At 50.8% G+C, this 27,920-nt stretch overlaps 9 protein-coding genes across 9 annotated transcripts; 6 read left to right on the top strand and 3 right to left on the bottom strand.

Moving 5' to 3' along the window:
- Positions 1-1,536: 1,536 nt before the first annotated feature.
- Positions 1,537-2,250, bottom strand: SNOG_06727 (hypothetical protein; the record flags this gene model as incomplete). Its single annotated transcript, XM_001797038.1, has 3 exons — positions 1,537-1,862; positions 1,949-1,974; positions 2,048-2,250. 3 exons carry the CDS (start codon positions 2,248-2,250, stop codon positions 1,537-1,539), a joined length of 555 nt encoding a protein of 184 aa, XP_001797090.1.
- An 882-nt stretch (positions 2,251-3,132) lies between these two features.
- On the top strand, positions 3,133-5,025 carry SNOG_06726 (hypothetical protein; the record flags this gene model as incomplete). Its single annotated transcript, XM_001797037.1, has 4 exons — positions 3,133-3,145; positions 3,197-3,291; positions 3,340-3,603; positions 3,653-5,025. The coding sequence occupies 4 exons, from the start codon at positions 3,133-3,135 to the stop codon at positions 4,883-4,885; spliced, it is 1,605 nt and encodes a 534-aa protein (XP_001797089.1). The 3' UTR covers positions 4,886-5,025.
- A 512-nt stretch (positions 5,026-5,537) lies between these two features.
- Positions 5,538-6,631, top strand: SNOG_06725 (hypothetical protein; the record flags this gene model as incomplete). Its single annotated transcript, XM_001797036.1, has 3 exons — positions 5,538-5,601; positions 5,748-5,839; positions 5,915-6,631. The coding sequence occupies 3 exons, from the start codon at positions 5,538-5,540 to the stop codon at positions 6,275-6,277; spliced, it is 519 nt and encodes a 172-aa protein (XP_001797088.1). The 3' UTR covers positions 6,278-6,631.
- A 2,155-nt stretch (positions 6,632-8,786) lies between these two features.
- On the top strand, positions 8,787-11,101 carry SNOG_06724 (hypothetical protein). The gene is made up of 3 exons (XM_001797035.1): positions 8,787-9,110; positions 9,163-9,350; positions 9,404-11,101. Exons 1-3 carry the CDS (start codon positions 8,916-8,918, stop codon positions 10,935-10,937), a joined length of 1,917 nt encoding a protein of 638 aa, XP_001797087.1. The 5' UTR covers positions 8,787-8,915; the 3' UTR covers positions 10,938-11,101.
- Positions 11,102-12,329: 1,228 nt separating this feature from the next.
- Positions 12,330-14,898, top strand: SNOG_06723 (hypothetical protein; the record flags this gene model as incomplete). The annotated part of the gene is made up of 3 exons (XM_001797034.1): positions 12,330-12,818; positions 12,866-14,713; positions 14,851-14,898. The coding sequence occupies 3 exons, from the start codon at positions 12,330-12,332 to the stop codon at positions 14,896-14,898; spliced, it is 2,385 nt and encodes a 794-aa protein (XP_001797086.1).
- An 846-nt stretch (positions 14,899-15,744) lies between these two features.
- On the top strand, positions 15,745-19,866 carry SNOG_06722 (hypothetical protein; the record flags this gene model as incomplete). The annotated part of the gene is made up of 4 exons (XM_001797033.1): positions 15,745-16,521; positions 16,788-17,673; positions 17,830-19,030; positions 19,083-19,866. 4 exons carry the CDS (start codon positions 15,745-15,747, stop codon positions 19,864-19,866), a joined length of 3,648 nt encoding a protein of 1,215 aa, XP_001797085.1.
- Positions 19,867-20,142: 276 nt separating this feature from the next.
- On the top strand, positions 20,143-22,046 carry SNOG_06721 (hypothetical protein; the record flags this gene model as incomplete). The annotated part of the gene is made up of 2 exons (XM_001797032.1): positions 20,143-20,182; positions 20,248-22,046. The coding sequence occupies 2 exons, from the start codon at positions 20,143-20,145 to the stop codon at positions 22,044-22,046; spliced, it is 1,839 nt and encodes a 612-aa protein (XP_001797084.1).
- A 248-nt stretch (positions 22,047-22,294) lies between these two features.
- SNOG_06720 (hypothetical protein) lies at positions 22,295-24,165 on the bottom strand (the record flags this gene model as incomplete). The annotated part of the gene is made up of 3 exons (XM_001797031.1): positions 22,295-22,768; positions 22,813-24,072; positions 24,134-24,165. The coding sequence occupies 3 exons, from the start codon at positions 24,163-24,165 to the stop codon at positions 22,579-22,581; spliced, it is 1,482 nt and encodes a 493-aa protein (XP_001797083.1). The 3' UTR covers positions 22,295-22,578.
- Positions 24,166-26,770: 2,605 nt separating this feature from the next.
- Positions 26,771-27,529, bottom strand: SNOG_06719 (hypothetical protein; the record flags this gene model as incomplete). Its single annotated transcript, XM_001797030.1, has 2 exons — positions 26,771-27,367; positions 27,419-27,529. The coding sequence occupies 2 exons, from the start codon at positions 27,527-27,529 to the stop codon at positions 26,771-26,773; spliced, it is 708 nt and encodes a 235-aa protein (XP_001797082.1).
- Positions 27,530-27,920: the final 391 nt, after the last annotated feature.

The raw sequence follows: 27,920 nt of genomic DNA, 5'->3' as shown, positions 1-27,920 counted from the left end.
GCGGCAGCACCTTTCCACCTCGAGCCTATCTGCTCGCCATCTGCAAGTGGATGATGCAGTCACGCACACGCTTGGAGTCGCTCCAACTCGACGACCTCAACGTCCGACGCGCTTTGTGGGCTTCAAGCACAGGGGCTCTCTGCGCACATGCGCCCATTGGCCCGCCGCTGAAGCGAACAGCGGCCGGCGGCTGATCCGCTTCGCGGTGTCGCGGGAGAGCTTGGCCTGAGTTGGGATCCCCCATCAACCTGAACGGCAATGACAGTGAACATCATTCATCATCATCTGCTGCGGGATGTGCATGGACAGTGATGCGATGCGTAGCTCGGGCCCTGCGCTCGGGGCACATCGAACGAGGCTGCTGTGGAGGAGACGAACGTCGCCACTTTTGACACCTCCCCGACACATGCAGTCGACCTTAGCAGCCGGACTGCTGGGGCGTCCAGCGGAATGCGAGCCAAAGCGCCGTCGTCTTCGTGGGCGCCGGCTCTACCACCCCTTTTCATCCGACTCTATCGCGAAGCGCCGCTGTCAAGTCCGCTCTAGCAACGCCGTCTCTGCCATCCTGGAGCACACTTCCGCTACCTGCCTGTTGGCGTGCTTTCTACACTTTCGCCAATCGCCGAGCAGAAATGTCGTCAGTAACCGCTTCCCGGCCCTGATGAGCACCTGTGTGACAAGCCCAACTCCACACCACTCACAGCTGCATGCGCAAAGGGGCACCTCGCGCTCTCTGCCATCTTGCGGATAGCGGCGCGGACATGTTGACACTTTCTGGAGCGTACCTTGCATCGGCCCAGCTCGGCGGCGGTACGACTCAAGCACCTCGATTAGGTCACAGACCGTCGAGCGCCAGAGTCGTGGATTAGACCTGATGCGCCGTCCAAAGTAAAGCCGGGGCTTGGAGACTCTGCTGCTGGGTGAGCGCACCCGAGAGAACAGAGGTGGGTCGCTTAGAGATACTCAGCAGCAAGGGGGCTCCCGTGCCCTCTCACGTCTCCACCAAACCCTTTGCGCGTGGCCGCGGAGGTTGCACCTGTTCCCCCTGCACTGTCGCACCACCGCGGCGCTGCTCCCATTTGAGATCAGTCTCCACACTTGTCTTCGTGTCGACGTCTTCGCATGAACTTCTGTGGCCGCTTGAGAGAAGAAATTCAGCGTGGCTCAGACCGCCAAACCTGGCACTCTCCATGCAATGCAACACACCGAGCTAGCGTTTGTCCAAACTCGTCGAACCTCTTGAAGCAGCGCGGGCCAAAAGTGCTGCAAGGGCCGTGGCTAAGTTGCGCCCGCATATTCCGAAGAAACATTCCAGGTCCAAACAAATGATGCCTCGCCGCAGCATCAGGCACCGACCTGGGACCGCTGTCAGATGCATTGCTTATCTCGACGTCTGACTGGAGCGTTGCGGCCTGCATAGCCGTACCAGAACAGGGTCATTGAACATTTCAGAGTAAGCTCGCACGTGTCAATCGGCATCTCACCAGATTTATTCTAGGATGGAGTACACTTCGTATTCTGCGTAGTTCTATTCGCCTACACCAAGGCGTTGGCAATGCTGAGTTGTGCGACCCCTGTCGTCTTATCCCACGAACTGATGGTCACACTCCGCATGTCTTGGACAATGTAGTCTGCGCCAGCTTCGATGAGTTGTTCTAGCTTGTGGGTTGTGAAAAGTGCCACAACGGTATATCCAGCAGCTTTACCAGATCGCACTCCAGCAGGCGCGTCCTCGAACACCACGATGGACGGACTGAGTTGTTGCAGACCAAGTAGTTTCGCCCCTAGTTGGTAGCATGCGGGATCCGGCTTTCCGCTCTCGACGTCTTCAGCTGTGACCAGCTTCTTCGGGTGGGCCAGCTCTAGTTAAGAAGAAGCCATAATTAGCGAGTGTCACATCAGAACAATTCTTGGAAGTGGTGCGCCAATGGCGATACTTCTGAACTACCTCGCTGGCTGCTCAGATCGCTCAGACTATGAAGAGGTTCAACTTACTGCAACAAGTTAGCAAATCGGCATTGAAAGTGTTCTTTGCAGCTATACTTACCTCATAACATCAAGCCAGCCAGTGACAAGTGGTCGGGTTCCGGATGTTACGATACACCAGGGGATAGCTTGTTCTTCGAGCTTCTCCAGTAGAGTTCGTGAACCGGGAATCTCCACAGCATCTTGGCCAAACTCCTTCGGGATAAGGCCTTCGGCATGACTTATGTCTGAGTTGTTTAGTTGGCCGAGTGACGGCATTTCCATGGCGGTTGTACGCACATTCCCAATTAGCGAGCTTCGGCTCGTATATTTGGAGGACATCGATTGAACGGCGGCCGTGCGACGTAGCAAGGACAACTTCCGGGTCAACGCCAATCTCTCGCCCTATCCTGCTCGTGTAAGTCTGGTGCTGATAAATGTGTGTTGCCCTGCTCTCACTTCTGCCAGTGCTTGACGATCGCATCGGTGGAATCTATAATTGTACCACTACGATGTTTAGCATACAGGATGTGGTCAGTCAATACATGAATCCATACTCCATGTCAAAAAGCTATAAGCGGTCAATCAACAAGCACTGGCGATCATGACTTCTCACCCGTAAACTTACCAAGCCATGACTCTGGATGGTCTGCGTTGCCGCGGAGAATGACCCTTCGGACATAGTTGTTGCTGACGTAGAGAACGAGTGGCCTCTTGATATCGTATATGAAAGATAGTGACTTTGAACGGACACGTCTTAGCAACTGTGTGATCGTGGGAGAGAAATATATGGAAGATATGGAGAAAGAGCGCGATTGCACTAACATGTTTTGGGCAGTCTACCCGGTCATAGTACACGTGGTTGTGCCCCACTTCGTTATATGTTTGAAGAATAGAAAGCCATGGTGGACAGTTGGGGCTGCAAGTAAATATTTGATGGTCGACTGCAGAAATCTGAGCCGCCAATAGATGTCCGTTGTCCGACAGCATGTACCTTGTGCTGGTACGTAGAAGAGCGCGACGGCAGCCAATGAGGGGCACGGTGGGGGCCGGGATTCTGCCGCTCACCGCCCGCAAGATCCCTGTCGTTCGCCAAAAGTTCGACTTCCTAACAAAATTTCGAGGCGCAATCGTCTAGACAAGTACAACCACCAACCACGAGCCACAATGAAGATCGGAAGTATGTTAACACATCCGATATGAGGGTTACTCATACTGACCCCAGTTATAGAGCCGAAGTCAAAGCGCGTACCCGTGCGGTTAAGGAATAAGATCGAGAAGAAGTCGGCGGAAAAGCAGCGCAAAGCGAAGAAGGCTGCGAAGAAGGTGTGTACGATGCGCAAATATGCTGGGCGCCCTCTCACATTTAATTAGAACCCAGAATGGCGATCGAAGACGAAGAAGGACCCAGGTATTCCCAACCTATTTCCGTACAAGGACAAAATTCTCGCAGAAGTCGAGGAGTCACGCCGGCGCAAAGAGGAGGAGAACGCTCGTCGTCGTGAGCTGGCTCGAGAGCTGAAGAAGAATGGAGGCGCTGTTGCGGAAGGTGCGGAGGATGACTTTGAAGAATTCGATGCCGAAGACAACGAGCTCCTTGACGACGATGACAGCGAGGACGACGACACCATGGATGTGGTATGTTGTGGGCATTCCACACTATCATACCATTACTAATAGTGAGCAGGATAGCTCCAATCCCATGGCCGCTCTGCTCGCCTCCGCTAAAGCCCGCGCCGCCGCCTTCGATAAGCAGAATGGAGACGACAACGACGCAATGGACGATGACGATGACTCGGAGGTCTCCGACGAGGAAGAGGGTGGCGTTAAGGTGCGCAAGGATTCCTCAAGAAAGCAGTTCGACAAGGTGTACAAGCAAGTAGTGGATGCGGCCGATGTTGTGCTATACGTCCTCGATGCTCGAGACCCCACAAGCACGCGATCGAAAGAGGTCGAACAAATGGTCATGTCAGCAGACGGCGGAAGCAAGCGCATGATCTTCATTCTCAACAAGATCGATTTAGTGCCTCCGCCAGTCCTCCGCGCGTGGCTTGTACACTTGCGTCGCTCGTTTCCCACGATTCCCCTACGCGCATCGAAATCCGCAGCGAATGCGAAGACGTTCGAGCACAAAGACCTCACCGTGAAGAGCACATCTGAGACGCTTTTCAAGGCTCTCAAGTCCTTCGCTGAGTCACGGCAATTGAAGCGATCCATCAAAGTTGGCATTATCGGGTATCCCAATGTTGGCAAATCGTCCGTTATCAACGCCTTGGGCGCGAGAATGGGAGGAAAAGGACCTGCAGCTCCTGTGGGCGCAGAGGCCGGTGTCACCACCAGTCTCCGTGAGGTCAAGCTAGACAACAAGCTGAAACTCCTCGACTCGCCTGGTATCGTGTTCCCCAACACTCAAGAGGGGTCCAAGGAGAGCAAAGTATCACAACAAGCGCGCCTCATCCTACTCAACGCCGTCCCACCCAAGGAAATTGACGATCCTGTGCCTGCAGTCACTCTACTCTTGAAGAGATTATCGTCGTCCGAGGATCTGTTTGCGAAGCTCATGCAGGTCTACGATCTGCCTGCTCTCCTCACTAACGGAACCGACCGCACGACCGACTTCTTGGTTCAAGTTGCAAGGAAACGAGGACGTCTTGGTCGTGGCGGTATTCCCAATCTCCACAGCGCTGCACAGACGGTTCTCTGCGACTGGAGAGATGGACGCATCCAGGGATGGACAAGTCCGCCCAAATACACACCAGCCGCCGAACCATCGACAACGAAGACTGCGCCAGCAACTAAAGGTGGTCTTGTTGGTGACCAGAAGGAAATTGTGAAGGAGTGGGCTACCGAGTTCAAACTGGAGGGCCTCTGGGGTGATGAGCCCGCAGCCAACGAGCCGGCCGAAGCAATGGAGATGTAGGAACGTTACTCTCAGCGCATCATGGTACGGCGAATTTGGAGTTCGGTCTTGTTTCTGTACTGGGTGAAAAAGGCAGTCTTTCTTTGATGAACTCTTTATATAAAGGCTTGTCTGACGATACCAAATCAAAACTGTTTACTGTAGCATACTTCGACTGTGTATTGCATGTGACTTCTCAGTGAACGACACAATCGCACAATTGTTGTGGATCAATCCCGCTCCACGATGATTCTGGACCGCCCCGCACCTTCTTTCTTTGAGTTTTACAGCAGATAAGAATAATCAACTGCCTCGTGTATCCTGAAAGCTAAATGGTTGGAGTACTGTACCTATCTTGCCGCATGTAAACGCCATGAGATGGAGTTACGCACCTGAGCTCCGCGGCACCACGTCTGGAAGACTTTTCATCTCCCTCATCCGCATCTGACCGTGCAAAAGTCATGCGATATCGGACAATGTTCCCCAGAGATTGTCGGTGCAGTTGGAGCACGCCGAGAAAAGAGACCACAGTGGTGGTTCCTGACCTGCATTACCCCACACGGTGCGGCTAGCATCGGAGCTTCGTCATTCCACACCTTCACAGTCCATGTACAAAACGCTGAATCGATCTCTACTGTTCGAACAATTTGCAATAAGTTGAGCAATTATCACAATGGTCTCTTTGAAAATGAGTTCGGCCTCTAGGTCTATTGGCGCTTTGCCCGCAGCTTGTGCTAGTGCGCAATTGGCATCGAGGAGATATGCGGGGACGCTGGCGACCTTCAAGATTCCAGAGGTCAACAATGAACCCAACGCAAGTATCTAATTCATCGTGATAAACATTTCTATGCTGACGAAGATGTTTAGCAACATTACAGTAAAGGTTCTGTGGACCGCAAAAAGCTTCAGGACGCGGTGGCAGCTCTGAAGAAGAAAGGCACTGTCCAGGTACCTCTGGTTGTTGCTGGAGAACATGTAAGAACATCCAAAAAAAACCAAAATACACATGAACTGACTTCCAAGATCAACAACTCTTCGATACTCACACAGCACAACCCCTCTTCGCACGCCGATGTGGTTGCTAAGTACTCCAACGCCAGCCCCGCGGACGTCAAGAAGGCGATTGATTCGGCACTCGAGGCAAAGCCAGCATGGGAGTCTCTACCTTTTGCGGAACGTGCCGCAGTCTTCTTGAAAGCAGCAGACTTGATTTCGACCAAGTACCGCTACGACATCATGGCAGCGACCATGGTCGGCCAGGGCAAGAATGCATGGCAAGCAGAGATCGACTCTGCAGCTGAGCTGTGTGACTTCCTAAGATTCAACGTCAAGTACGCACAAGAAACATATGGAGTCCAGCCAACACACAACTCTCCAGGAGTGTGGAAGTACGTGTGCTTTTGCTCGAATTGAAGCATAACAAGCTAACAGAATTAGCCGTGTGGAATACCGACCGCTTGAGGGCTTCGTGTACGCTGTATCGCCCTTCAACTTCACAGCCATTGGCGGCAACCTGCCCGCAGCACCAGCCCTTCTGGGCAATGTCGTAGTCTGGAAGCCTTCCCCCGCAGCCATTGCGTCAAACTGGCTACTGTACCAGATCCTCATCGAGGCCGGCTTACCACCGAACGTAATCCAGTGGGTCCCAGGTGATGCAGAGGAAGTTACCAAGTCCGTTCTAGCACACCGACAATTCGCCGCCCTGCATTACACCGGCAGCACCGCAGTATTCCGGTCACTGTATGGAAAGATTGCAGGCGGAGTCGCAGAGGGCAAGTATCAAAGCTACCCGAGGATCGTAGGCGAGACTGGTGGAAAAAACTTCCATTTGATCCACAAAGATGCAGACATTGCCAATGCAGCCATCCAGACCGTTCGCGGGGCTTTCGAATACCAAGGCCAGAAATGCAGCGCATGTTCGCGCCTCTACGTGCCCGAGTCTGCATGGCCAGAATTCAAGGAGAAGTTGATCCAAGAGACCGAGGCCCTCAAGATCGGCGAGCCATCTGATTTCTCCAACTTCATCGGTCCTGTGATCCACGAAGCCAGTTTCAAGAAGCTCTCGGGTGTCATTGACGAAGCCAAGAACGACAGCGAACTCGAACTTCTCGTCGGCGGCAAGTACGACAGCAGCAAGGGATACTTTATCCACCCCACCGTCTACAAGACCACAAACCCCAACCACCCCTTGCTGTCTCGCGAACTCTTTGGCCCAGTGCTCGTAGCTTACGTCTACGATGACGCCGCGCCCAATGCCTTCGCCAACATTATCAAGCAAATCGACGACACCTCCGAATATGCGTTGACTGGTGCTGTGTTCGCGAAGGATCGCGAGACCATCAAGTTCGCGGAAGAGAAGTTGAGGAACGCAGCTGGTAACTTTTACATCAACTGCAAATGCACCGGCGCGGTTGTTGGACAACAGCCTTTTGGTGGATCGCGAGCGAGTGGTACAAACGACAAGGCTGGAAGTGCGAACCTGCTGGCGCGCTTTGTGAACATGAGGGCCATCAAGGAGGAGTTCTTGCCGACGGAGAAGGTGACCTATCCCAGTAACGAAGTATAAGGGGAGTGGAAGAAACGAATTTCCTTCAGGCGCAACGGCGTTGATAAAAAGCATCCATCGTATGGCACTTGCATTTGTAAACAAAGAATGAATGAAATGAGAACATGAATTGAACACCTCACGTTGCCTTTCCATGCCTTTCAGAACCTCGGCACGTTCTGTCGCTATGCATACTTCTGGCTTCTCATAAAATTGCGGCTCAAGATTCTCCGTCTAGAACATGTACATGAATCGCAGCAAGTCCGGGGCCCACTTTTCCTGCTCGGGAGCCCCGTTGCCTGGATGGCTTGCGGTGGTGCCGGGGGCTTAAATTTAGAGCTACATACCACGCGTTTGGGCGTTGCATTGAATGTTTAGAGATTGCTGGTGCGAGTGCAGAGATTTTGTGTGGAAATTTGTCCATTTGTAGGGGGTGTAGGGATTCTGCTATTCGGGCCTGTCTTGCACGCCCAGGTGTATATGGTCACGGTGGCGAGATAGTGCGTTGAGATCGGACTCGGAACATGGTTTTGTCTCCGATGAAAAGGCGGAGTCGGAATTCGGGGTGCCTAACGGTGTATGTAGGTGTGCGAGAAGGGCAGAAGTTGATTGTATGTACGATGTGAGTCACAGTCTGATATTGAATTGCAGTCACGCGCGTAGGTAACGTCAGACGTTGCTGGGAGTGTAAACCTCAAAGTCTCCAAGACAAAGTAGCGGAAACTGCTTGGTTAATAGGTTAATGGGGAGTCCAGTACAGTATAGACAATTGTACATCTCCTTGATGAGTTTCGTCCGCCAATATATCAGTATGCGAAAAGTGTGTCAAAGTCTGCATGGATCTATGCAGCGATTTATCAGCTTTGCATTGTAACGCGTACTCAACATGAGAATTCGAAACGGACTGTTGTTCCTCCATCTGCCCCCGACCGTCCGTCAGGATCTTATCTCCATAGCAAACTCTTCCTGTAGAGGCCTCGGCATCTCGGTTCGTCCAAATGCAGCTAGCGACGAGACAAGCCCTATGACGCACAGGCAGCGATCTGCGCTGGGCCGAAGCACTTGTCTCCCAAATGATGCACTGAGTCCGTCTGTTATTGGGTCAGAGCACGCAGGTCCACAAATGCAGTGAAACCATTGTCCGGAAACGGCAAAGCCGCGAGCGTCGGCCGAGGACTTTACGGCATTTTGGCATCGCGAAATCATGGTGTCATCGCTTCGTGGATTCCGATTCTCTACTGGGAATCTCGCCCTAGGGGGGTCCATCCGAGCTGTTGGGTCCTCGGACTGAGTCGCAGTGGCTATTCTTGTTTGTGCACGCTCTTTATAGGTGGCGTGAGTACCTCGCCGTTTTTAAGATCGTCGTCTTGTGTTCTTGCCTTTCTCTTTGCCGGTTATAATAAGTAGTCTTTTAATATCCGGGCTGCTACTACTTCACGCCCTGACGCCGCTTCCATCGATCGACCTCACCTCTACACACGCTTCGATACGACGAAACACAGCGCCATGGAGAAAGATGGCGAGGCAGGGCGCTCAAGCCAGGACATAGAGTCGGGCCGCGAGGGCATATCGCATTGGAAAATGATCTTCGACCAAGGCGTCACCACAAAGGAGATCGAAGAGTACGATTATGAAGGCGAAGGCACAGAAGATGATCCTTACGTCGTGGAATGGATAGAGAACGACCCTAGAAACCCAATGGTGTGTACATCCAATTCTCACTTTTATCTTGACCAATACTCACAGTCCCTAGACATGGGCGAAGACGAAGAAATGGATTATAGCTATTGCCGTGGCAAACTCGGTCTTGGTCGTATCGTTCTGTTCATCTGCATTTTCTGGAGGCATTCAGCAGATCATGATGGAGTTTAAGGTCTCCCAAGAAATCGTCACTCTTGGTGTCTCTCTCTTCGTCCTCGGTTTTGCGCTAGGCCCATTATTGTGAGTACAGTATTGTGTGAACAAGATGAATTATTACTGACGTGAACAAACAGATGGGCACCCTTTAGTGAGATTTATGGTCGTCAACTGGTCTTCGTCGGTACATATACTGCATTTGTCGCTTTCAATGCCGGAGCTGCTGGAGGACCAAACATCTATGGTCTGCTCATATTGCGGTTCTTTGCCGCCGCTTTTGGATCTAGTCCGCTCACAAATGCCGGAGGAGTCATTGCCGACGTCTTCAACGCAAATGAGCGTGGTTTAGCCATGTCCATCTTTTCGGCTGCGCCTTTTATGGGACCTGTTCTTGGACCTATCATCGGTGGATTCCTGGGTATGACGGAAGGATGGAGATGGGTACACGGACTCATGGCTATCTGGTCCGGTGTAATGCTCATCATTGCTGGTCTTCTGGTGCCTGAGACATACCCTCCCGTCCTTCTCCGCAGGCGTGCCGAGAGGCTCTCAAAGCTGAAAGGAAAGGTGTACCGCTCCAGGACCGACATTGAGCAGGGAAAGACTACCCTTGGAGAGGCCTTCTCAACTGGCCTCAAGCGCCCATGGATCCTGCTTTTCTGCGAGCCGATTGTCCTCCTCCTGTCGCTCTACCACGCTATCATCTACGGTATCCTCTACATGCTTTTCGGTGCATTCCCCATCGTCTACCGCCAGGGTCGTGGCTGGAACGAAGGAATTAGTGGTCTGCCGTTCGTCGCTGTAGCCATTGGAATCTTCCTTGCCATCACCTACGTCATTCTCTACGACAACAAAGAGTACATGAAAAAGGTCAAAGCTTCAGGCGTTGGTTACGCTACACCTGAGGCAAGACTGCCCATGTGTATTGTTGGCGGTATCGCGCTTCCCATCGGACTCTTCTGGTTCGCCTGGACCAACTCGCCATCTCTTCCCTGGGCTGCGAGTGTCGTTGCTTCCATTCCTTTCGGTTTCGGCATGGTTCTGATCTTCCTTTCCATCATGAATTATCTGATCGATTCGTACACCATCTTCGCCGCGTCTGTCCTCGCTGGTAACGGTATCATCCGATCTGTTTTCGGAGCCGCCTTCCCTCTCTTCACGAAGCAGATGTACGACAGTCTCGGTATTCACTGGGCCTCATCCATCCCTGCTTTCCTAGCTGTTGCTTGTATTCCCCTGCCCTTCCTGTTCTACAAGTATGGAGCTACTATCCGCAAGAAGTGCAAGTACGCCGCACAATCTGAAGCCTTTATGACACGCATCCGCAACCAGGCAGCAGCAAAGGCACAGAGTCAAGAGGAGGGTGAGGAGTCAGCTGACAGCTCTCGCACCGCAACTCTGGCCGTCGAGGAAGAGGCGGAAGAGGAAGCCCACATTGAGGAGGGCGAAGGCGTGCCTAAGTTCGCGGAGATGAAGACAGAGAAGGAGACCGAAGGTGCGGATCTTAAGAAGGTACAAACTGGTCGCTCCACAAGAAGCAGGAGAACAGTAAGGAACGAAGACTACTCAACAGCAAATCCATACGACATCGATCGTGTCAACACTCGGGAGAGTTTCGTTGTTAGGCCGCGTGCCAACAGCCGAGCGAGCAGCAAGAGCTTCAAGAAGTAAATCGAATTCTGAAGTTGCTCATGAAGGTTTTCTTTCGGGATTGAAGAGGAATAGAGTAGAGCATCATTCGAAGCTCTAGTAACGGCAGTCGCGTTTTGAGATACCAGCATTGGTTATACCCATCTTTTATATTTAGTTTATAATCCACACCATATCGTCTACATGTCTTGTTGGTTTGGTGATCATGATATTAATGAGTGTTGATAGCATGAAAATAGAGCGATAAGAGAATTGGGAGCTCTAGGTTATGATCCTCACTCGTACAGACATAACAAAGGACTGCCCATGCGGTAGTTTCATACTTGTTGAATGCGGGCAGTAGAATATAGCTTGTATACGAAAATTGAGGCGATATTTCTCTTCCAACTACCGTGATCATGGCTTCGCTACTAGCACTTTGGTGGGATTGTTCCAAACTTGCTAAGCGATATGAGTTCATACAAAGACGTTGAACTCCTCGCTACGACCAATCAAGCTGGGGGAATTCCCTCGTCTTTCCTCATGCTTGAAAGGCCGCCTCCTGCAGAGCTTTTGGTGCGTCTTTTCGCACAGGGGCTTCTCCATCGCCTGTTGGCTAACATGGCCTTGCGCACAGGTGTGCTCAAGACATTGCCCTTCTTCGACATCGCGCTATTTCGCACTGTAAACTATTAGCATGGTCTAGATCTTGCTTTGAAAGTGGCTTACATTTGATAATTTTCGAGGAGCATTGATACAGTAGGTGTTCTGTATTATCTGGATCTCAAAAGATCCAGCACCGAATTTTGTCCTCAGTAGAATCTTCAACTTGGCTGGATCGATATTTCTTCCAGAGATAGATTGTGTGGGAGGATCGTATTCAAGATCTTCGTCACTGTCATAGAGCACATCTTTCGGACATCTTGTGGCTATTGTCTGCTCTCATGGTGAATCTTTGTGTGAATGGCTACAAAACCTGTCACAAATACAAAAAAGAAGAAAACTGGTGAAGACAATGAGCAGTGGAGACCGGCCATAAGAAGAAGGCATATAAAGAGGCAGAGCCCTGAGACAGGTGTCGTTCGTGACTGCTTCAGCTGCGCCGCTGTGGCTTAGCAGGCCCAAAAGTGGTGACAGGGGCGAAGTTCTCAGCACCACCCAAAGGCAACACAGTAAGCCACCATGCACACCGGTCACCAAATGTCAGCCCGCAATACTAGCCGCTGGTGTTCGCATGCCATGTCTCATGTGTTTAGCCTCGAGCCATGCGCCCTTGAACTTATGGCCCTAGGCGCCCCCATAAAGCACGACTCGACACGGGTGAGGCCGCTCGGCAGCCTCGTGCCCTTCTGCATGCAAAAACGAGCGCCTATTCATCACAGCTGTCTCTGAAGTGTCTGGCAGCTCAAGGCACCGTGTCTATATCATCAAGCAATGACTAGAATGCATGCCTCGGCCTCGCCCAACGACAATCATCGTCATGCCACGACGCGTCCTGCAGTTGGAGCCACGGATTTGGCCGGTCTCGGAAGTCACCTCCAATCATCGCCACCAGAGATACGTGTAGATGAGCAGGGGTTAGATCATACCCAGTCGCTTGAAAGTAATGGGCTGGCGCTCGATTTCAACGCACGACTAGGGCTTCATGGGCCTACTGACGACAGCGAGAACTCACCCAGTCAACTCTCCCCAGTCGAGCGTTCAAGGGAGCACCGAGCGTCAACACGAGGCCGATCTGACTCATTCTTCCTCGGCTCGTATAGTGATACTGGAAGCGGTGCTTGTATCGAGAGTTCCTCTTGTGGAGTCGAGACCGAGTCTGAAGGTGATGAAGCAGCCACACCGTTGATAAGGCGCTGTTCATTTGTGTCAACAAATCCCATTTTCGAGGACGAAGAACATAACAACGCTTCGGATTCAGACGTATGTTTCTGCTCCGCTAGATCGATCATCTTACTAAAAAGATTCAGAGTATGCCAATGGACTCAGACATCTCCTCAGAGGATAGCGATCTAGACTACAGTAGACTGTACACGAGCTCGCTAAGACCTGTGGCACAACCGTCCGATTTCTCAATGGCGACCAGCGTAGTTTCAGATGGAGGCGAACAGGATCACTTGGAAATGCGACAGTCTTCGGACGTGAAGCCAGAGTCTGAGCGAGCCGTAAGCTCAAGCGCGCGGGGAAAGAAATCCCAACGGTACGCATTGCAAAAGCAGATATACAGCGCAATGGAGATAGCACGTAACGACGATGCATCCTTACCCACACAACGATTCTTCCCCAAGGATCAACTCGGTCATGTCATCAACACATCTACCGTGTTTGCCGAGCTCACAAACTGTCTCCAGCTGGATTATACCAACGACGACATCCGGGCCTATGCCAATACTATCTGCAAAGTTACACCTTGTCTCATAGAGGGGAGACTGAAGCGAAAGTCGTTTCGATCGATCTTCGTCATACTGGTGTTAGCCGAAAGACCGGAGTTCATTGTCTCATTTCTTGACGAACAGGTCAGCGACCTTGACCTGCCTCTCATACCCGTGAAAGACAATGGGAGCATTATTGGCATGAGACGACGCAGTCCCAACCATGAAGTACCACCACAACCACTGCTTCGGTGTTTCAACGACGAAGAGTGGTCGCCGTCGTCAAGAGAGCAGTTTGACAGATACCAGTGGTATATGCTAGCACCATTTTTCTCACATGGTAAATACGGTCTGATTAACCACTATCCGCTTAACGATCAACATATCTTACCATTTGTGACATCACATCAAGCAGAGGACGATAGCGCTGAGAGTCAAGGTGGGTATGGAAGAGTCATCATGGTTCGATTACACACAGCACATCACAAACTCGGATGCAAGACGGACCCGGATCGCGGCTTTGCGGTCAAACAATTGCACTCCAATGACCGCCGATCATTCAGAAGAGAAAGGGAGATACTGAAGAAGTTTAGTGGGGCTAACAGACATCCTCACATCGTATCGCTTCTTGCAACTTACCGACACCGGAACAAATACCATTTTATATTTGATCGCGCGCAAAGTGATCTGAGCAAATTCTGGGCCAAGGACGTGAAACACCCGGAATTGGAACACGCCGATATGATCTGGATCGTCGATCAATGCCTTGGCATTACAGAAGGTCTTTTCAGGATACACAGGCACAGAACGCTCCGGAAGCGGCGTGTTCACAAAGTCGAAGATCAAGCAGGAGGGAAAAGAGGCAAAGTACAGGTGACGTTTGTCGAAAGCGCAGATCAAACCGCATCAGACTTGTCATTCGCCATAGATGACCAGACACATAAACATGAATTTCATGCGCCAGTCCGATCGTTCTCGTCAGAGAATGAAGTTGCGAAGGACCACGAGGTGAAATACGGTCGACACGGTGACATCAATCCTCAGAATATCCTTTGGTTTGCAAATGATAAGGAGGGGCCAAGGGCATCATCGAAAAATTTGAGAGGAGATCTAAAAATTGCCGATTTCGGAGCAGCTGAGATGAATTCCCGCTGGAGCAAGACGGGCGATCGAGATGTCGCCAACACCATGACATATCGCCCCCCAGAATGCGACTCCGCAGACAGAACGATACGGCAATCTTTTGATATCTGGTGCCTCGGTTGCGTGTTTCTTGAATTCGTGACATGGACGATCGGTGGTGCTGGACTTGTCCAGAGCTTTGCGAAGAAGCGGATGTCGCGCGACCCAGCATACAGCAATTATGAAACTGACACTTACTTTGAGCTCATATGCAACCCTTTGACCGGAAAGACGGAAGCCAAGATCAAAGACTCGGTATTTCAGGTATGCTTGACCACATTGACTTACGTTATCGCCACTGACCACATCATTGTAGTTTGTTGAAAAATTGCACCACAAACCTCGATGCACAGAGTTCCTTCATAATTTACTGAATCTGGTCATGCATGACATGCTCATAGTGGATTCAAGAAAGAGACGCTCTTGCAAAGATATATGCAGAGAGTTGAGAAAGTTGCGCGAAAATTGCGAGTCAGAGACTTACGCCATGGGATCCAGCCAGTGGTGCAACGGCGAACATGTCCTACCTGAAATATTGCTTCGAGCAACTGAGGTCGAGCTTTCAAAGGACGCGCAAGGTCCTATTGAAAGGAATATGCGTTTGAGGGATGTTAAGGCCGAATAACCAGGCGTGTCTTCTTTGTCTACACTACGCACAACGTAGAAAGGACTTGCAGCCTACAGATCAATGAACCATATCAGATCTCAGTCTGGGGCCGTGAAATTTTCTGACAGCCAAGCGGCCGTGTATGACTCTATATCGATATATAGCGAACAGATGACCCGTCGAGGCTCAGAACCATACAGACTGCGGGATCAGCCGGTGTACCGGTGGACCAAAACACCTTTTGGGGGTGGGGCATGTGCTTGTGGCTGCATAAGAGCCCCCATTTGGCGTCAGTACGCATGATGTGGCACCTAGCTTCAGCCCCCAATTCTGGCCTCGACACAGCCGAACTTCAGCCCCCAAGTTTTCAGAGCGCCACCGGAGTGGATGTGAACAGCTGAAGGCTAGATGAGGCAGTCAATTCCGTATGCTGGATCAGGTTTGTACCAGCCTCGTGTTGCAACTATAGGGCAGGGCCAATCTACCAAGTTCGGACAGGGATTCAGGTTCCTCCCGCTTATCCTGAGTTGTAAGTCATATAGTGACCTCACACGAGGCTGAGACGCGATGAACTATTAAGGCTAGAGATCTTTCCCATGCCTGAATCACAAGGCGATCTTGATCGCAAGGCTACACGTCCAGCTCAGATAACAACATGCCACCGGGAGTCACTTCTGTATCGTTACCCATGATCTTGAGATCGCATGAGGATTCGGTGTCCATCATAGAGGCTCCACAGATCTTGCCCAAGGTCAATGAAAGCGCCGCGGGGCACGGAGCGCCTTCCACGCCAACAAAACCACCAAAGAAGAAGATCGCAATCAAAGCGCCAAAGGCTTACGACCAGGAATATCTTGCAGATAATTTATCGCGTAAATTTGCAACCAGCACTTTCGATACCCAGGAGCGTCAGTATCTGCCCGAGCCATGCATCAAGGGGCACTCCTCAAATCCCGCCATTGAAGGTCTTGTTACCAAAGCAAGTGTGGAACGGGAATTCAGGAGAGCTCCAGATAGTAATGGTTATACATTCGAAGAACTAGAAGCTGTCATTGATTGGGTTATCGCGGTGGCTAGCAAGGTCTTTGTGATCGCTGTGCAGTGTCATCTTCGGGATTCCAACTTCCTGCTTGGATCGATGCTGAATTTCTACACAAATGACTTCGAAGACGAGGCACTGCCAATAAACGATCCCAGAGCCTCGGATGGGCGTAACCGACCACCTAGATCAGCAGCTTTCAATGCCGAGTTTTGGACGGATCAGCGACACGACGAGTTCTTCCAATTCCAGTGGACGTGCAAGGCCCCGGTATTCACTTCGAGCTGCTACGAGTATGATCTTCCTAGTCAGTGCATTCTGCCCTTTAGGAGAGTCGTAGAGACGCAGCCGAGAGGTGGGTCATTTAGCCATGTCTTCAAAGTTGTAGTGCACCAGCATCACCAGCAAAGACATGCATCGCTCGAAGTATGCTTATAAATTCCTACGTATCATTGAACTGACATAGGATTCAGGTTGCTATCAAACAAATCACAGTTCAAAGGAGTTCTGGACCGCTTGAGACAGAGAAAGCCTGGGATATTGAGGCACGGGCTCTAGATGCAATCAATCTTCTGGACCACACCCACATTATGAAAAGTCTTGCAGCAATACGACGCGGTGAAAGCCGTTATTTCATGTTTCCATGGGCGGAAGATAGTCTGCGAGACTACTGGAACACAATACCCAAACAGTCCCCCAAACCAGAGCTCATTCGAGAGGCTATCCGCCAGCTCAGAGGTCTCGCTGATGCTTTAGACCATCTTCACAACTTTCAAGGCGGCCGTCCTGCCGCCACCGACGAAACCTATCGAATCGTTGAAGTAAGGGTCGATTCCGCAGATGACGCCACGTCGCAGATGGACGATGACGAGGATGTGAATGATTATCGAAATCCACTTCGTCAAGAATCCATCCGGCACGGGGATCTCAAGCCTGAGAACATACTGCGCTTCCTAGACGGTAGCTCTGAGGTAATCGGTACGCTCAAGCTTGGAGACATGGGCCTGGCGAAGAGACACGTAGCCGCCACCGAGAAACGACGCGGAACCAGCATGAGGTACGGAACGCGTCGATACGAAGGACCCGAAACAATGAACTCTACTCAAGGCCGATCAAGGCTTTACGACCTTTGGTCAATTGGGTGCATCACATTCGAATTCATCATCTGGTTGCTGTACGGCAATGAAGCCCTTGTTGAGTTTTATGAACAAGCGGAAAGTTCAAGCTCTCCTTCCGAGTTCCAATACTACAAGCTACAGCGAACGGAAACAGGTTCACGGTCAGTGGTTCATCCCACTGTGATCAGCTGGATGGACCATATACAGAAGGAGGACCCAGAGTGTCACATAGAATCGGCATCTGCGCTCAAAGATCTTCTGTATATTGTGCGGGAGAAACTTCTAGTCGTCGACTTGCCTCCTACTCGAGGAAGTGCACTGGCTGACGGCGGTGGCGCACGTGGATTCGCTCCAGCCTTCGTAGGAGGCAGGACAAAGTATCGTGCGACAGCAGCTGAGTTTCGCAAGGCTTTGGACGCAATACAGAAGAAGGGAAAAGACTCTGCCTATGTGTTTACGGGTCAGGACCGTTCTGATGTCAGCCTGCCTATGGTTCCAAGTAGTTACGGAAAATTCCTCGTTCCAACGACTCAACCTGGGTCTGATCCATCTAGGCTGGTGGACAGCAAGATTGGGCCGTTATCGACAGGAATCATGAGTAGGACTATTAGCGCAGACTATTCGCTGCCACCCCTTGAATCTTGGGATTTCGGAGTCGACAATGTCTTTGCTACAAAGGTAATCAAGCATCTTGGCGCTGAAGGGGCGCAAGAACCTGCGGATGTACGCAACAAATTGTGCAGACGATGTGCGAAGCTCAATTTTTGGTCATCGGGGTTTGCAATTGAGGATGGTGTTGACGCTTTAGCAAAGTCTGCAGCGACTTGCGACTTGTGTAAACTGCTTAACGACGCAAGCCTTGGTACTGATCGTCCTCACAGCGAGAAGATCAGATTTGAAAGGACTCAGTCCGTAATTACCATAACAGGCAACGCATTCCCAATCCTTTCGCTCATACGAAGTCCGGGTGAGCAACTACCTTGCCGATTCGCTATATCGCTAATCATCACCCTCATTTTAGAGCTTGTCACGCCTACTGCCATCCAGATTGGAAGACCCGAGCTTCCAGATCTGACGAGCTCAGATTCCAAGGCATTCTTCGAACTTGCCAAAGCATGGCTCAAAGATTGCGATGATAACCACACAGGCTGTCAAATGCAGATCACACACAAACTTCCTACAAGACTCATTGATGTTGGTACTTCACAAGGCCTCGTCCTTCGGCTTGTAGAGACGCGACACGAGATTGTGCAGGATCCGCATTATATCGCACTCTCGCATCCATGGGGCAACACAGACGTATACGAAGCTTTCGTAACTCTATGCAACGACGAAAGCAACGCTGGCCACGATATCGCCAGATTCAAGAAAGCTATTCCTTACGACGATTTGCCAAAAACCTTTCAAGATGCAGTAGACTGTACACGTAAGCTGAACGTCAGATATCTATGGATCGATTCGATATGTATCATACAGGGTCCAGATGGCGATTTTTCTGATGAAGCCAAGCGAATGGAAGATGTATACAGTGGTGCGTACTGCGTGGTCGCTGCTAGTCGCGCTGGTGATCAACGAGATGGCTTTCTTGGTGCAAGACCACGACGCAAACACGTCTCGTTTCAGCCTGAAAAGCCTTTCTATGTTTGCCAGACCATCGATCAGTTCAATGACGACGTTATCCTGGGATCTCTGAATCAGCGCGGATGGGTTCTGCAAGAGCGCGCCTTGGCTCGGCGAACCATATACTTCACAGAGAACCAGACTTACTTCGAATGCGGTAATGGTGTTCGTTGTGAGACCCTGACTTTGATGCACAAGTAAGCTGCAATCGTGATCATCGAAAGCATACACGGCTAAAAGGACTTGTAGTAATATGGCGGACTTTCTCGGCGACCCTAGCTTCCCCGACAAAGCCATGCGCGTCAGGTCGCGTGCTTTGAAGATAGAGTACTTCCAGGGCTTGTACAAGCAATACTCTCGCTTAGGTTTCACTCGCTGGGAAGATCGGCCGGTCGCCATTGCCGGCCTTGAGAAGCGTCTCCAACGAGCTTTCGGCACAAAGGGCAGATACGGTATCTTTGACGACGGAAACAAGCTTGGTAGTGGCTTATTTCATCGGAGTTTGCTTTGGCGGCGCGAATGGAACGCAGCGGAAAGCAAAGACGGCGAGCCATTAGTGGCAATCGCTTTCCCAGCCGAGAAAGACTTTCACGTGCCCAGTTGGTCTTGGATGGCATACAGGGGCGGCATCGATTACACGGATCCGCCTTTCAAGTCCGCAACTTGGGAGACCGGAGAGCTCATACCACCCTGGACGCGGGGCAATCACCAACACCCAGATACCAATGAGGACGTCTCCATTGCAGCTGTTGCGCGAGATTTCGATCTCAAGGGCCGCGATCCAGAAGAAGTCAAGATTGCCTATGATACTGAAAAGAGCTCTGAGGGTCAGCGGGTGCAATGCGTTATTGTTGCAAGGTCAAAAGCTGCGCGATCAGATCAGGATAGACGGTACTATGTTCTACTTGTAATTCCGACGCAGAATCAGGCAGTCGACGGTCCATGGATGAAGTGCAAGCGAGTGGGCGCTGGATTTATGCTTGGGAAATACATTACACTGGATAGGCCTGGTACAGAAGTGAGGATCTATTGAATTGAGCTCAATTCATTAAGCATATTTTAAATAAAAAAGTCTGGTCGTGTATCGATGTTTGCAAGTTGTTGTTTGATAATGGTACCATTATCGTGTTGGTGGTTCAGCCCCGCCGAGGGACGGATGGATGCAGCAGAACCATGCGGCCAGGGGTGACGACGTGCAGTAATACGGAGAAATTCTCCCACCTGTCAGCATGTCCGCGCTCCAATATCTTCCGACAATGCTTGTCGGAAGATCCCTACAGTACCAGCGACCATGAAGAATTGGGTCAATATGTATCCCTTCCATCGCCTGCCCTTCCTCGTACCGGTCGGTAGCTTCCCGACGCAACACGACACCATCACCCGCAATGCGCGCTCAAACACCACATCACACCAGCTGAGATGCCGCGCATTCGCACACGACACATTCTGATATGCACAATTACCATACTATGGATTTATTACTTCCTCCCACGCGATGAAGCTGTACCCTTTATATCTCGCCGCTTCTCCAAGCGCGATACAGACGCATTGGCACGATACATGAACGATCCGTCTCATCGATCGAATATCACAGCGACCAAAAGCAGCTTCGATTGGCTTTCTGTGAATTTCACATACCCACCGCCACGCACGCCGAGACTCCCAGCACCCGTGACGAAGCGTCCACGCATACAAGCTCGATTCAAGACCGACTCGCAGGAGGCCGCAGCCATCCAAGACAAGAGGAGGAGAGAAGTCAAAAGAGTGTTTGGAAAGAGCTGGGCTAGTTACAAAAAACAGGCATGGATGAAGGATGCGCTCAAGCCCATCAGTGGGCAGGATGTCAACCAGTTTTCTGGCTGGGCGGCGACGCTGGTAGACACTTTGGATACGCTTTGGATGATGGGACTGCGCGACGAATTCTACGAGGGCGTAGAGGCGGTGGCGACGATCGATTTTGGCCAGAGTACTGCACCGGCTGTCAACATGTTTGAGACGTGTATACGATATCTAGGCGGTCTGATTGCTGCATACGATCTCAGTGGCCACAAGGTTCTGAAAGAAAAGGCGATTGAGGTTGGGAACCTGCTGTACGCTGGTTTCAACACTGAGAACGGCATGCCAGTCGATTTCATCAATTTCGAGGCGGCGAAGACCGGGGAGGGGCTTTCCGTGGAGGGCCAAGTTGTGAGCGCGAGTCCTGGAACCATTACCCTGGAGTTCAGCCGACTGAGCCAGATCACTGGAGACGACAAATACTACGCAGCAGTCTCGCAGGTCATGGATGTTTTCCGCCAAGGTCAGAATGAGACAAAGTTGCCTGGAATGTGGCCGATGTATGTAGGAATGGCAGCCAAAGACGTTGTATCTGGCTTTCAATTTACCATTGGGGGTAATGCAGATTCTCTGTACGAGTATCTACCCAAGGCGTTTGCGTTGCTTGGATCAGCAGATCCAAGTTCGAAAAAGTACGAGGATATGGCACGCTTCTTCATGGACACGGCGATGGAAAACCTCTTCTTTCGACCCATGATACCCGAAGAAGAGTATGACATCCTGATTTCTGGAAATTGCGACGTCCTCGAAGATGGACCACGCCTTGATCCTGAGAGTGAACATCTTTCCTGCTTTATTGGAGGTCTTTATGCCCTAGGTGGACGACTATTCGAGAATAAAAAATACCTCGAGATGGGCGTAAAGCTAGCACGAGGCTGTGCATATGCCTACCATTCAATGCCTACCGGCATTATGCCTGAGAGGTATAACATGGCCATGTGTCCAGGTTCAGATCGCCTGGAATCATGCGCGTGGAACGAGTCCTACTTCGAAGCAGAAACATTGAAGCGTCCTGAATACAAATCCCATCTTCCCAAGGGCTTCACCACGGCAAAGGACCCACGGTATATCCTCCGACCCGAGGCGATTGAATCTGTCTTCATCCTTTGGCGCATCACAGGGGATCCGTGGTGGCGCGAGACTGCGTGGGATATGTTTGAAGCAGTGGCCAAAGCGACAGACACCGAGTACGCGAATGCAGCGGTTTTGGACGTTACGGTTCTTGGCGCAGAGAAGGAAGACTATATGGAGAGCTTTTGGATGGCAGAGACGTTGAAATATTTTTATCTATGCTTTACAGACGCGGATCTGATCAGTCTAGATGATTTTGTGTTCAACACAGAGGCACATCCGTTTAGGTTGGCGAAGAGAAGATGATAAGAGGCGCATATTGAGATTATTAACGAAGACATGAAATTATGCAATATGAAATAGAACCCTGAATATCAACGGGTTATCCCAGATGTGCAAGAAAAGTAGGATGCACTATTCTAATGACGCATATCGTGCGGCTTATGCTTGTGGCGTCCCCACCGCGATTGTGTCCCTGAACAGGCGTTCTAGCTTGGCTCTTCTCCTGATTAACCATGTGGTACTACTGGTCTTCTTCTCGAGGGCGATTTTTAGCGAACGGATCTTGGTATTCTGGTGTACACGATCGATCCCAGCTCATACCCGGCACACCACCAGCAATGAAGGTTACCAAAAAAAAACGATATATACAAGAATTGTGGGACGCTTGCGTCTCTCAGGAAACAGCCTCCAGGATCATCCAGCAACTGTACCAGGAGGTAACGAAATGCAAAGTCGCCTGCGACTTCAATTACTACTAAACCAGAAGAAAGGCCGGTTTCTTATCTGACGCTGCATCGTAGAAGATGTGCAGCCGATCGTGCGTCTTCAGCTCGCACTACCATGCTTTCCGCCGTTTATTGGGGCGAGCATCTTGGAGACGATGCTTCTTCCATTCGTGCTTTCGCGTTGCATCTGCACGATTGTAGACGTTTTTGCATATACGGCAGACCTTGCCAATCACGGATTGGACCAAATGCTTCTCTCGAACATGCCGTGCTAAATTTCCCTTGCCGTATCTAGACAAACTGTTAATTGTCAGAGTATCTGGCCATATCATACATCAACTCACTGGCCGGTAAATTCTTTCCCACAAATGTTACACCTCTTCGCAGAACGAGAAGTGGATGGCAGCTCACGGTTTCGGACTTCATCATTGGTGTAAATATGAAAGCCGTGGGTATCTTGCTGGAGACTATCGCCAAGGTAGGAGTAGTCTTGTTCTGGCACAGTAGACTTCTCGGAATGGTCTGAGGACTGAGGTACGGCGCAGGTGTCCGTGAGATTGAAAGGTTGAAGAAAATCTCGAAATGAGTATGCCGGTGGGTCGATCTCTTGTGTATCCGTCTTGTAGATTTCGCTTGTATCCCATGTATCATCCTGACTCACTTCAAATAAATTGGCGACAACCGGCTCTTGGTCAGATGGTGGGTCTTGTGTAGGATCTTCGGCCGCCAAGTCATCGTTCGACGAGAAAAGTAAGCTGCTATAGACACAGTCTTTTGACGATGGTTCGTGTTGATCAAAAGGCTGTGCTGTGGGCGATGTGAATGATAACCCCGGGACGGGAAAGTGTGGCCCGCTGTGGTATTGGGCATATCCAATCTCTTCGATTTGGAAATGGTCGGAAAGAAATTGATGCGATTGATGCGAAACCGCGGTAGTAGCGATAGGGCTAACGATGTGGTGCTGTGCGTTCGCTCCATGACCACTTTCTAGACTCGGCGTGACTGGGGAGATGGGGGATGTGCTGTGAGAGCTGTTCGCGCTAGCGAAACCTGGCGGTGTCTCCAAGTAGTCCTGGGTTATAATCTTTGGGAGGGTGTAATGTGGTGCAGCTAAAGGCAATGCATGACTTATGGCATGCTCATAGCCATAGTCTCGTTTCTCGGGCATATACCCGTTCATGTCGATGTAGATATTACCCAGAGTGTCCATAGAAGCATCTGTTGGCTCAAAAGGCTCATATATTGGACTTTCTAATTCGTACACCGCGGAAGCTTCATTCGGTAATTCTCCAGGAGCTTGGTTTAGAGGTAGCTCTGGTGAAACGGGGTGGCAGGGGAGTTCTACTCTACCAACAGTTGAATTGGTAGGTAGCTCGAGAATTCGGCCTGGACCTTTCTGTGATAGCCAGTTGACTTCGTTGCGAGTACTTCGCTTCCCTTTTGTAGTTGGCGACCAGCCAATGTCGAGGTAGCACCGACCAAGTCGTAGAATTCTTATCGATTTGGATTTCCTAGCGATGGGCGTCTCTATTGAATCTAGTTCAAAGAGTGAACGATCGTGTCTCAATGAATTGCTTCGAGGCCAGGCGTGCGTTGGCTCAGCTCTTAATCCAGTTAGTCTGAAAGGTCGCGGAATTAAATGTTGAAGTGGGATTACGGACTCACATAGATTCCCAAACTCGCGATAGCAGATGCATATTTTCCACGCGGGGGATGGAAGACAACTACACGTCCGAAATTGCTGAGACTGAGGAGGATCTTATCTAACACAATTGCTGCGTTATAGTCTGTTAGCCATAACTGCAACACAATGCAATTCCTGGAGGAATAGATTGATGGCGTTGGAGGAATATAGATTCGTCGTAGAGCGGTCAGCCTGAGGCATATAATTCCTGTACTTGTCATGTTGCCGCCCTTCTCTGCCCTTCTAATGGGCGCACGGGCGGTCCTTGGCTTAGTTCGTTTGGTCGCCGTTCAGTAGTAAACCCTCGACATGTTTGCCTGAAAACAGGCAAAATGAATATGAGTACGTGATCAACAAGCGATGCTTGACGCAACGCTCACAGCTCAGGAGCAAAGTGCAATCGCTCACGGTATTTGATTGGTTCCCCGAGAGTTGCTTGTCTCTTCGACTGCATTAGCGGCAGGACTCTCTGATATGTTGTACGACGTAGTGCTAGATAAAATCATGGCTACTGTCTAGCCCTGGAGGCAGATACTCGGCGACGTCCGAACTGAGACTGTCAGCCGTGAAAGTCTAACCGAGAGTAGTGCACAGGCAACCACCCTGACCGGTATGGATATTGAGCGGCGCCGCAAAACCTCAGCCGTGCTTGCTCACAAACGCAGCGAGGCTCGACGGACAATGTTCGAATGGCTTCGGCCGAGATAATGAAGCGAGCGCAATTGGGCCAAGGCACTGCTGGCGGTACAGAAAAGCCTGCAGCATGGTGCGGGCGGAAGAATGTTCCAAGGGACGCTGCTCGAGAGCAGTCAAGTTCTGGAGGAACACGCGGTGCTTACGTATTCAGGTCGCGGAGTTTGGTAAAGATAGAGCTGCCCATAAACATTAGCTGCGCGAGACCCAGTACCTCGATGAGCAGCAAGTTCACCAACCCTTCAACCGGGTGATGGAGACATTCGCACTCGTTATATACTGACATTAGATCGCCGCTTGCTTAGAGCTCGTACTTGAGGCACCAAAATAACATTGCACCTCAGTCAAGCTTCTATTTTCAGACATGCCGATCTGGTACGCGAGCAAAATCCATAGATAGAAACAATTCGGGCGTCATACTTCACTTGTCTTGAACAAGGTAGATTCAGGATCTAGGCCTGTGTAGCAGAAGTGGTTAGTGATAGCGACTGGCTCACCGGTGAAGATTACTGTGGCGTTAGGCCTCTCTTGATCCACTGTAAGGGATTGATCGGGTCATTTCACACGAGTGTTGCATTCTTGTGGCTGGCCTCATCATACACGGTTCGAGCCTTGCTGGCCTGTCGCCAGCAGTAGCTTACTTTGATCGTACATCTTGTGAATTGTTGCGGTCATGCCGTCCACAGGAGGTAAGATTGTCTTTCCAGTATGTGGGTTCCCTCCGAGGTCTCATCTACCCCGCCCCTGTGACGCACGCGAGGTGGTCGATCCAACGTGCCAGCCATCGAGCAAATACACGCTGATTTGGAGAAGGATCAGGACGGCAGTCGGCCCGTTCAGAAAGCGCGTGAGGTCATTAAAGCACAGACACCCGCACCTGTCGCTCCAACGGGACCAGGCGCAGTGGATCACCGCGGAGCCGCATAACGTGCCTTTTTCTTTCACAAAGTAGACCGCGTGTCTCTGCCACATCAACTGACATCTCGAGAGCTTTCACTGCTTCGTAGGTATGATGTTACTGATACATGATAATACAGTGTCTCGTTCTCTCGCCCATGGGATGGAACATCTGCAAGTCCAAATCTTAGCTGCGAAAACTACCTATTATATTTCTTGTATGCCTCCAATGCACGCTAGTGCAACTACAGAATGGGCAATCTTGCCCCAGATCTGGAATCGACCTATCCTTGTGTTCCTCGCCATAATTGCCCATCACGTCTTCTTCACCTGCAGTACGCCCGGCGTCCTTCGTTGTCCTCCAGGACGCGCACACTCAGGCACCGGTGAACAAAGTAAGCGTCGGCCACGGCACGGTTAATATCGTGCGTACCGGTGAGTACGTACACTCTCTAGATTCAGGTAATGACAAGGTAGCATTGATCGCCGAGGTTAACAGTGCACTTGCGTAGGATTGCGCATGTGAGCGGAGCGAGTTCGAGTGCGATGAGGCTCCTCTGTTGCCAGGCTGCAGCCTAATATGCCGACAGTACCAAGAGTGACGTCGATTTTTGCTACACTTGGAAAAAATGGACGGTGCTATGAAGCAGTCGATTTGAAAATATACTTCATTCGCCATTATTTTCAATACCTATTCGCTTGTTCCAAAAATCATGCCAGTCGCGATCGTGATGTCCGTAAGCCCATGTTACCCTCTTGGTACCGAGAGAACATCAATTACTAGGCTGAAGTACAGCCACAATCACGGCATTCAGCCTAACTGGAGAGAGATAAGACATTGAACTACGTACCATAAGCGCCGAAAGTGGCCCCCAACGTGATTTCCGCTGCCTGGAGCGAAAGAAAAGGATGCATAGCCTTCTATGATGCGCCCTGTGATGTAAACAGAAAAGATTCGAGGAAGCGTAGTATAAGAGCGTGGGTGTATGTCGCCTTTCTGACCTGCATGGCGAGCATTTGAAGACGAGTCAGTACAGCGTGTCGCTTTGGTCGTCGTACTCGTACTCTTCTTCATCCTGTTCATACTGTTGCGGTGCACCTCGTTCGTAGTCAGATTGCCGGCCCACTTGTCCAATATTGTTGTATGGCCCCGATCGTTGGTCTTCATCCCTCCATCGGCGCGTTGCGTTTGTCGGGCCTCTGGTCAAATCCAGATTGCGGAGATTTGATCGTCCAAGTGGCCGACTGTTCCTCTCATACCACTCAGAGGAATGCGTTTGGTGACGACGGTTTTGAGATAATGTCGGTTGCAGTTGCCTTGCGGAGCTGCAGTTGTGATGGTGGGTGCGACCTTCGAGTCTCAAGATTGCCTCACGTACAGCGACATCGTTGATGACCCGATCAATCTCTGGATTGACTGACTGCCATGCTCGATGGAGGTCTTGGTGGCGATATGATTCCTGGCGATCACTATGCTGACGAGGATAGCGGGAGTGCATATTTCGGTTTGTACCGGAATTTGAGGCATACCCGTCGAAATGGTAGTCGTGCAAGTGATCATCGGCTGCATCATTTCGATCGTTAGATCTGGTGTTGCTATATGCTGTGTTTCCTTCACGTGTAGACTAGCTTGTGGTCAATTAAGACTTTCCTGATTTGACCGCACCTAAACTGACATATTCATCCCGGGAGTATGAGATCCGACGGGAGCCATTCTGGTCTTGCACTTGACCGTTGCGGACCCAGCCGCTTCCATGACTATGAGATCCAGAATGTTCGTACGCCATTTTAGCTCATAGGATGATGTAGGATCCGATCGAGGAGCGAATATGAGGCGAGGCTGCGCAATGCGCAAACAGGCCGGAACCGTACAGATTTGGTAGCCTAGCGTGAAACAGGCCAGTACAATAGGACAGCACAATAGGACAACACAATAGAAGAGGGCGTAGCAACCTCAGCAGATGGAGTGTTGTGAGTTGCTGATTTGCCCCCTGTATAAGTAGAATGGTTAAAAGTACCTAACGAAGAGTGACTCAACGAAAAGCGTAGTGTGAGCTGGTTGCTAGAAACGAGGAGAGAGAGGAGATCTCGTGCTTGAACGAGGATACAATGAATCTTAAGCACCGCAGGACTATGCACTGCGTCGCAGTCCTGCGAACCTTCATCTTAAATTTTGCC

The sequence above is a fragment of the Parastagonospora nodorum genome, assembly GCF_000146915.1.
Source record: "Parastagonospora nodorum SN15 chromosome Unknown scaffold_10, whole genome shotgun sequence".
Classification (NCBI taxonomy): Eukaryota; Fungi; Ascomycota; class Dothideomycetes; order Pleosporales; family Phaeosphaeriaceae; genus Parastagonospora; species Parastagonospora nodorum.
Note: the sequence above shows the minus strand (reverse complement) of the source record. Positions and strands in the feature narration are given on the sequence as shown.

Bases quoted from the DNA above. Each gene is read 5' to 3' on its own strand.
- SNOG_06724 (XM_001797035.1), top strand. From the start codon at position 8,916: ATGGAGAAAGATGGCGAGGCAGGGCGCTCAAGCCAGGACATAGAGTCG. The intron at 9,111-9,162 runs GTGTGTACATCC...CACAGTCCCTAG, and splicing joins ACGACCCTAGAAACCCAATG to ACATGGGCGAAGACGAAGAA. The intron at 9,351-9,403 runs GTGAGTACAGTA...GTGAACAAACAG, and splicing joins TTTGCGCTAGGCCCATTATT to ATGGGCACCCTTTAGTGAGA.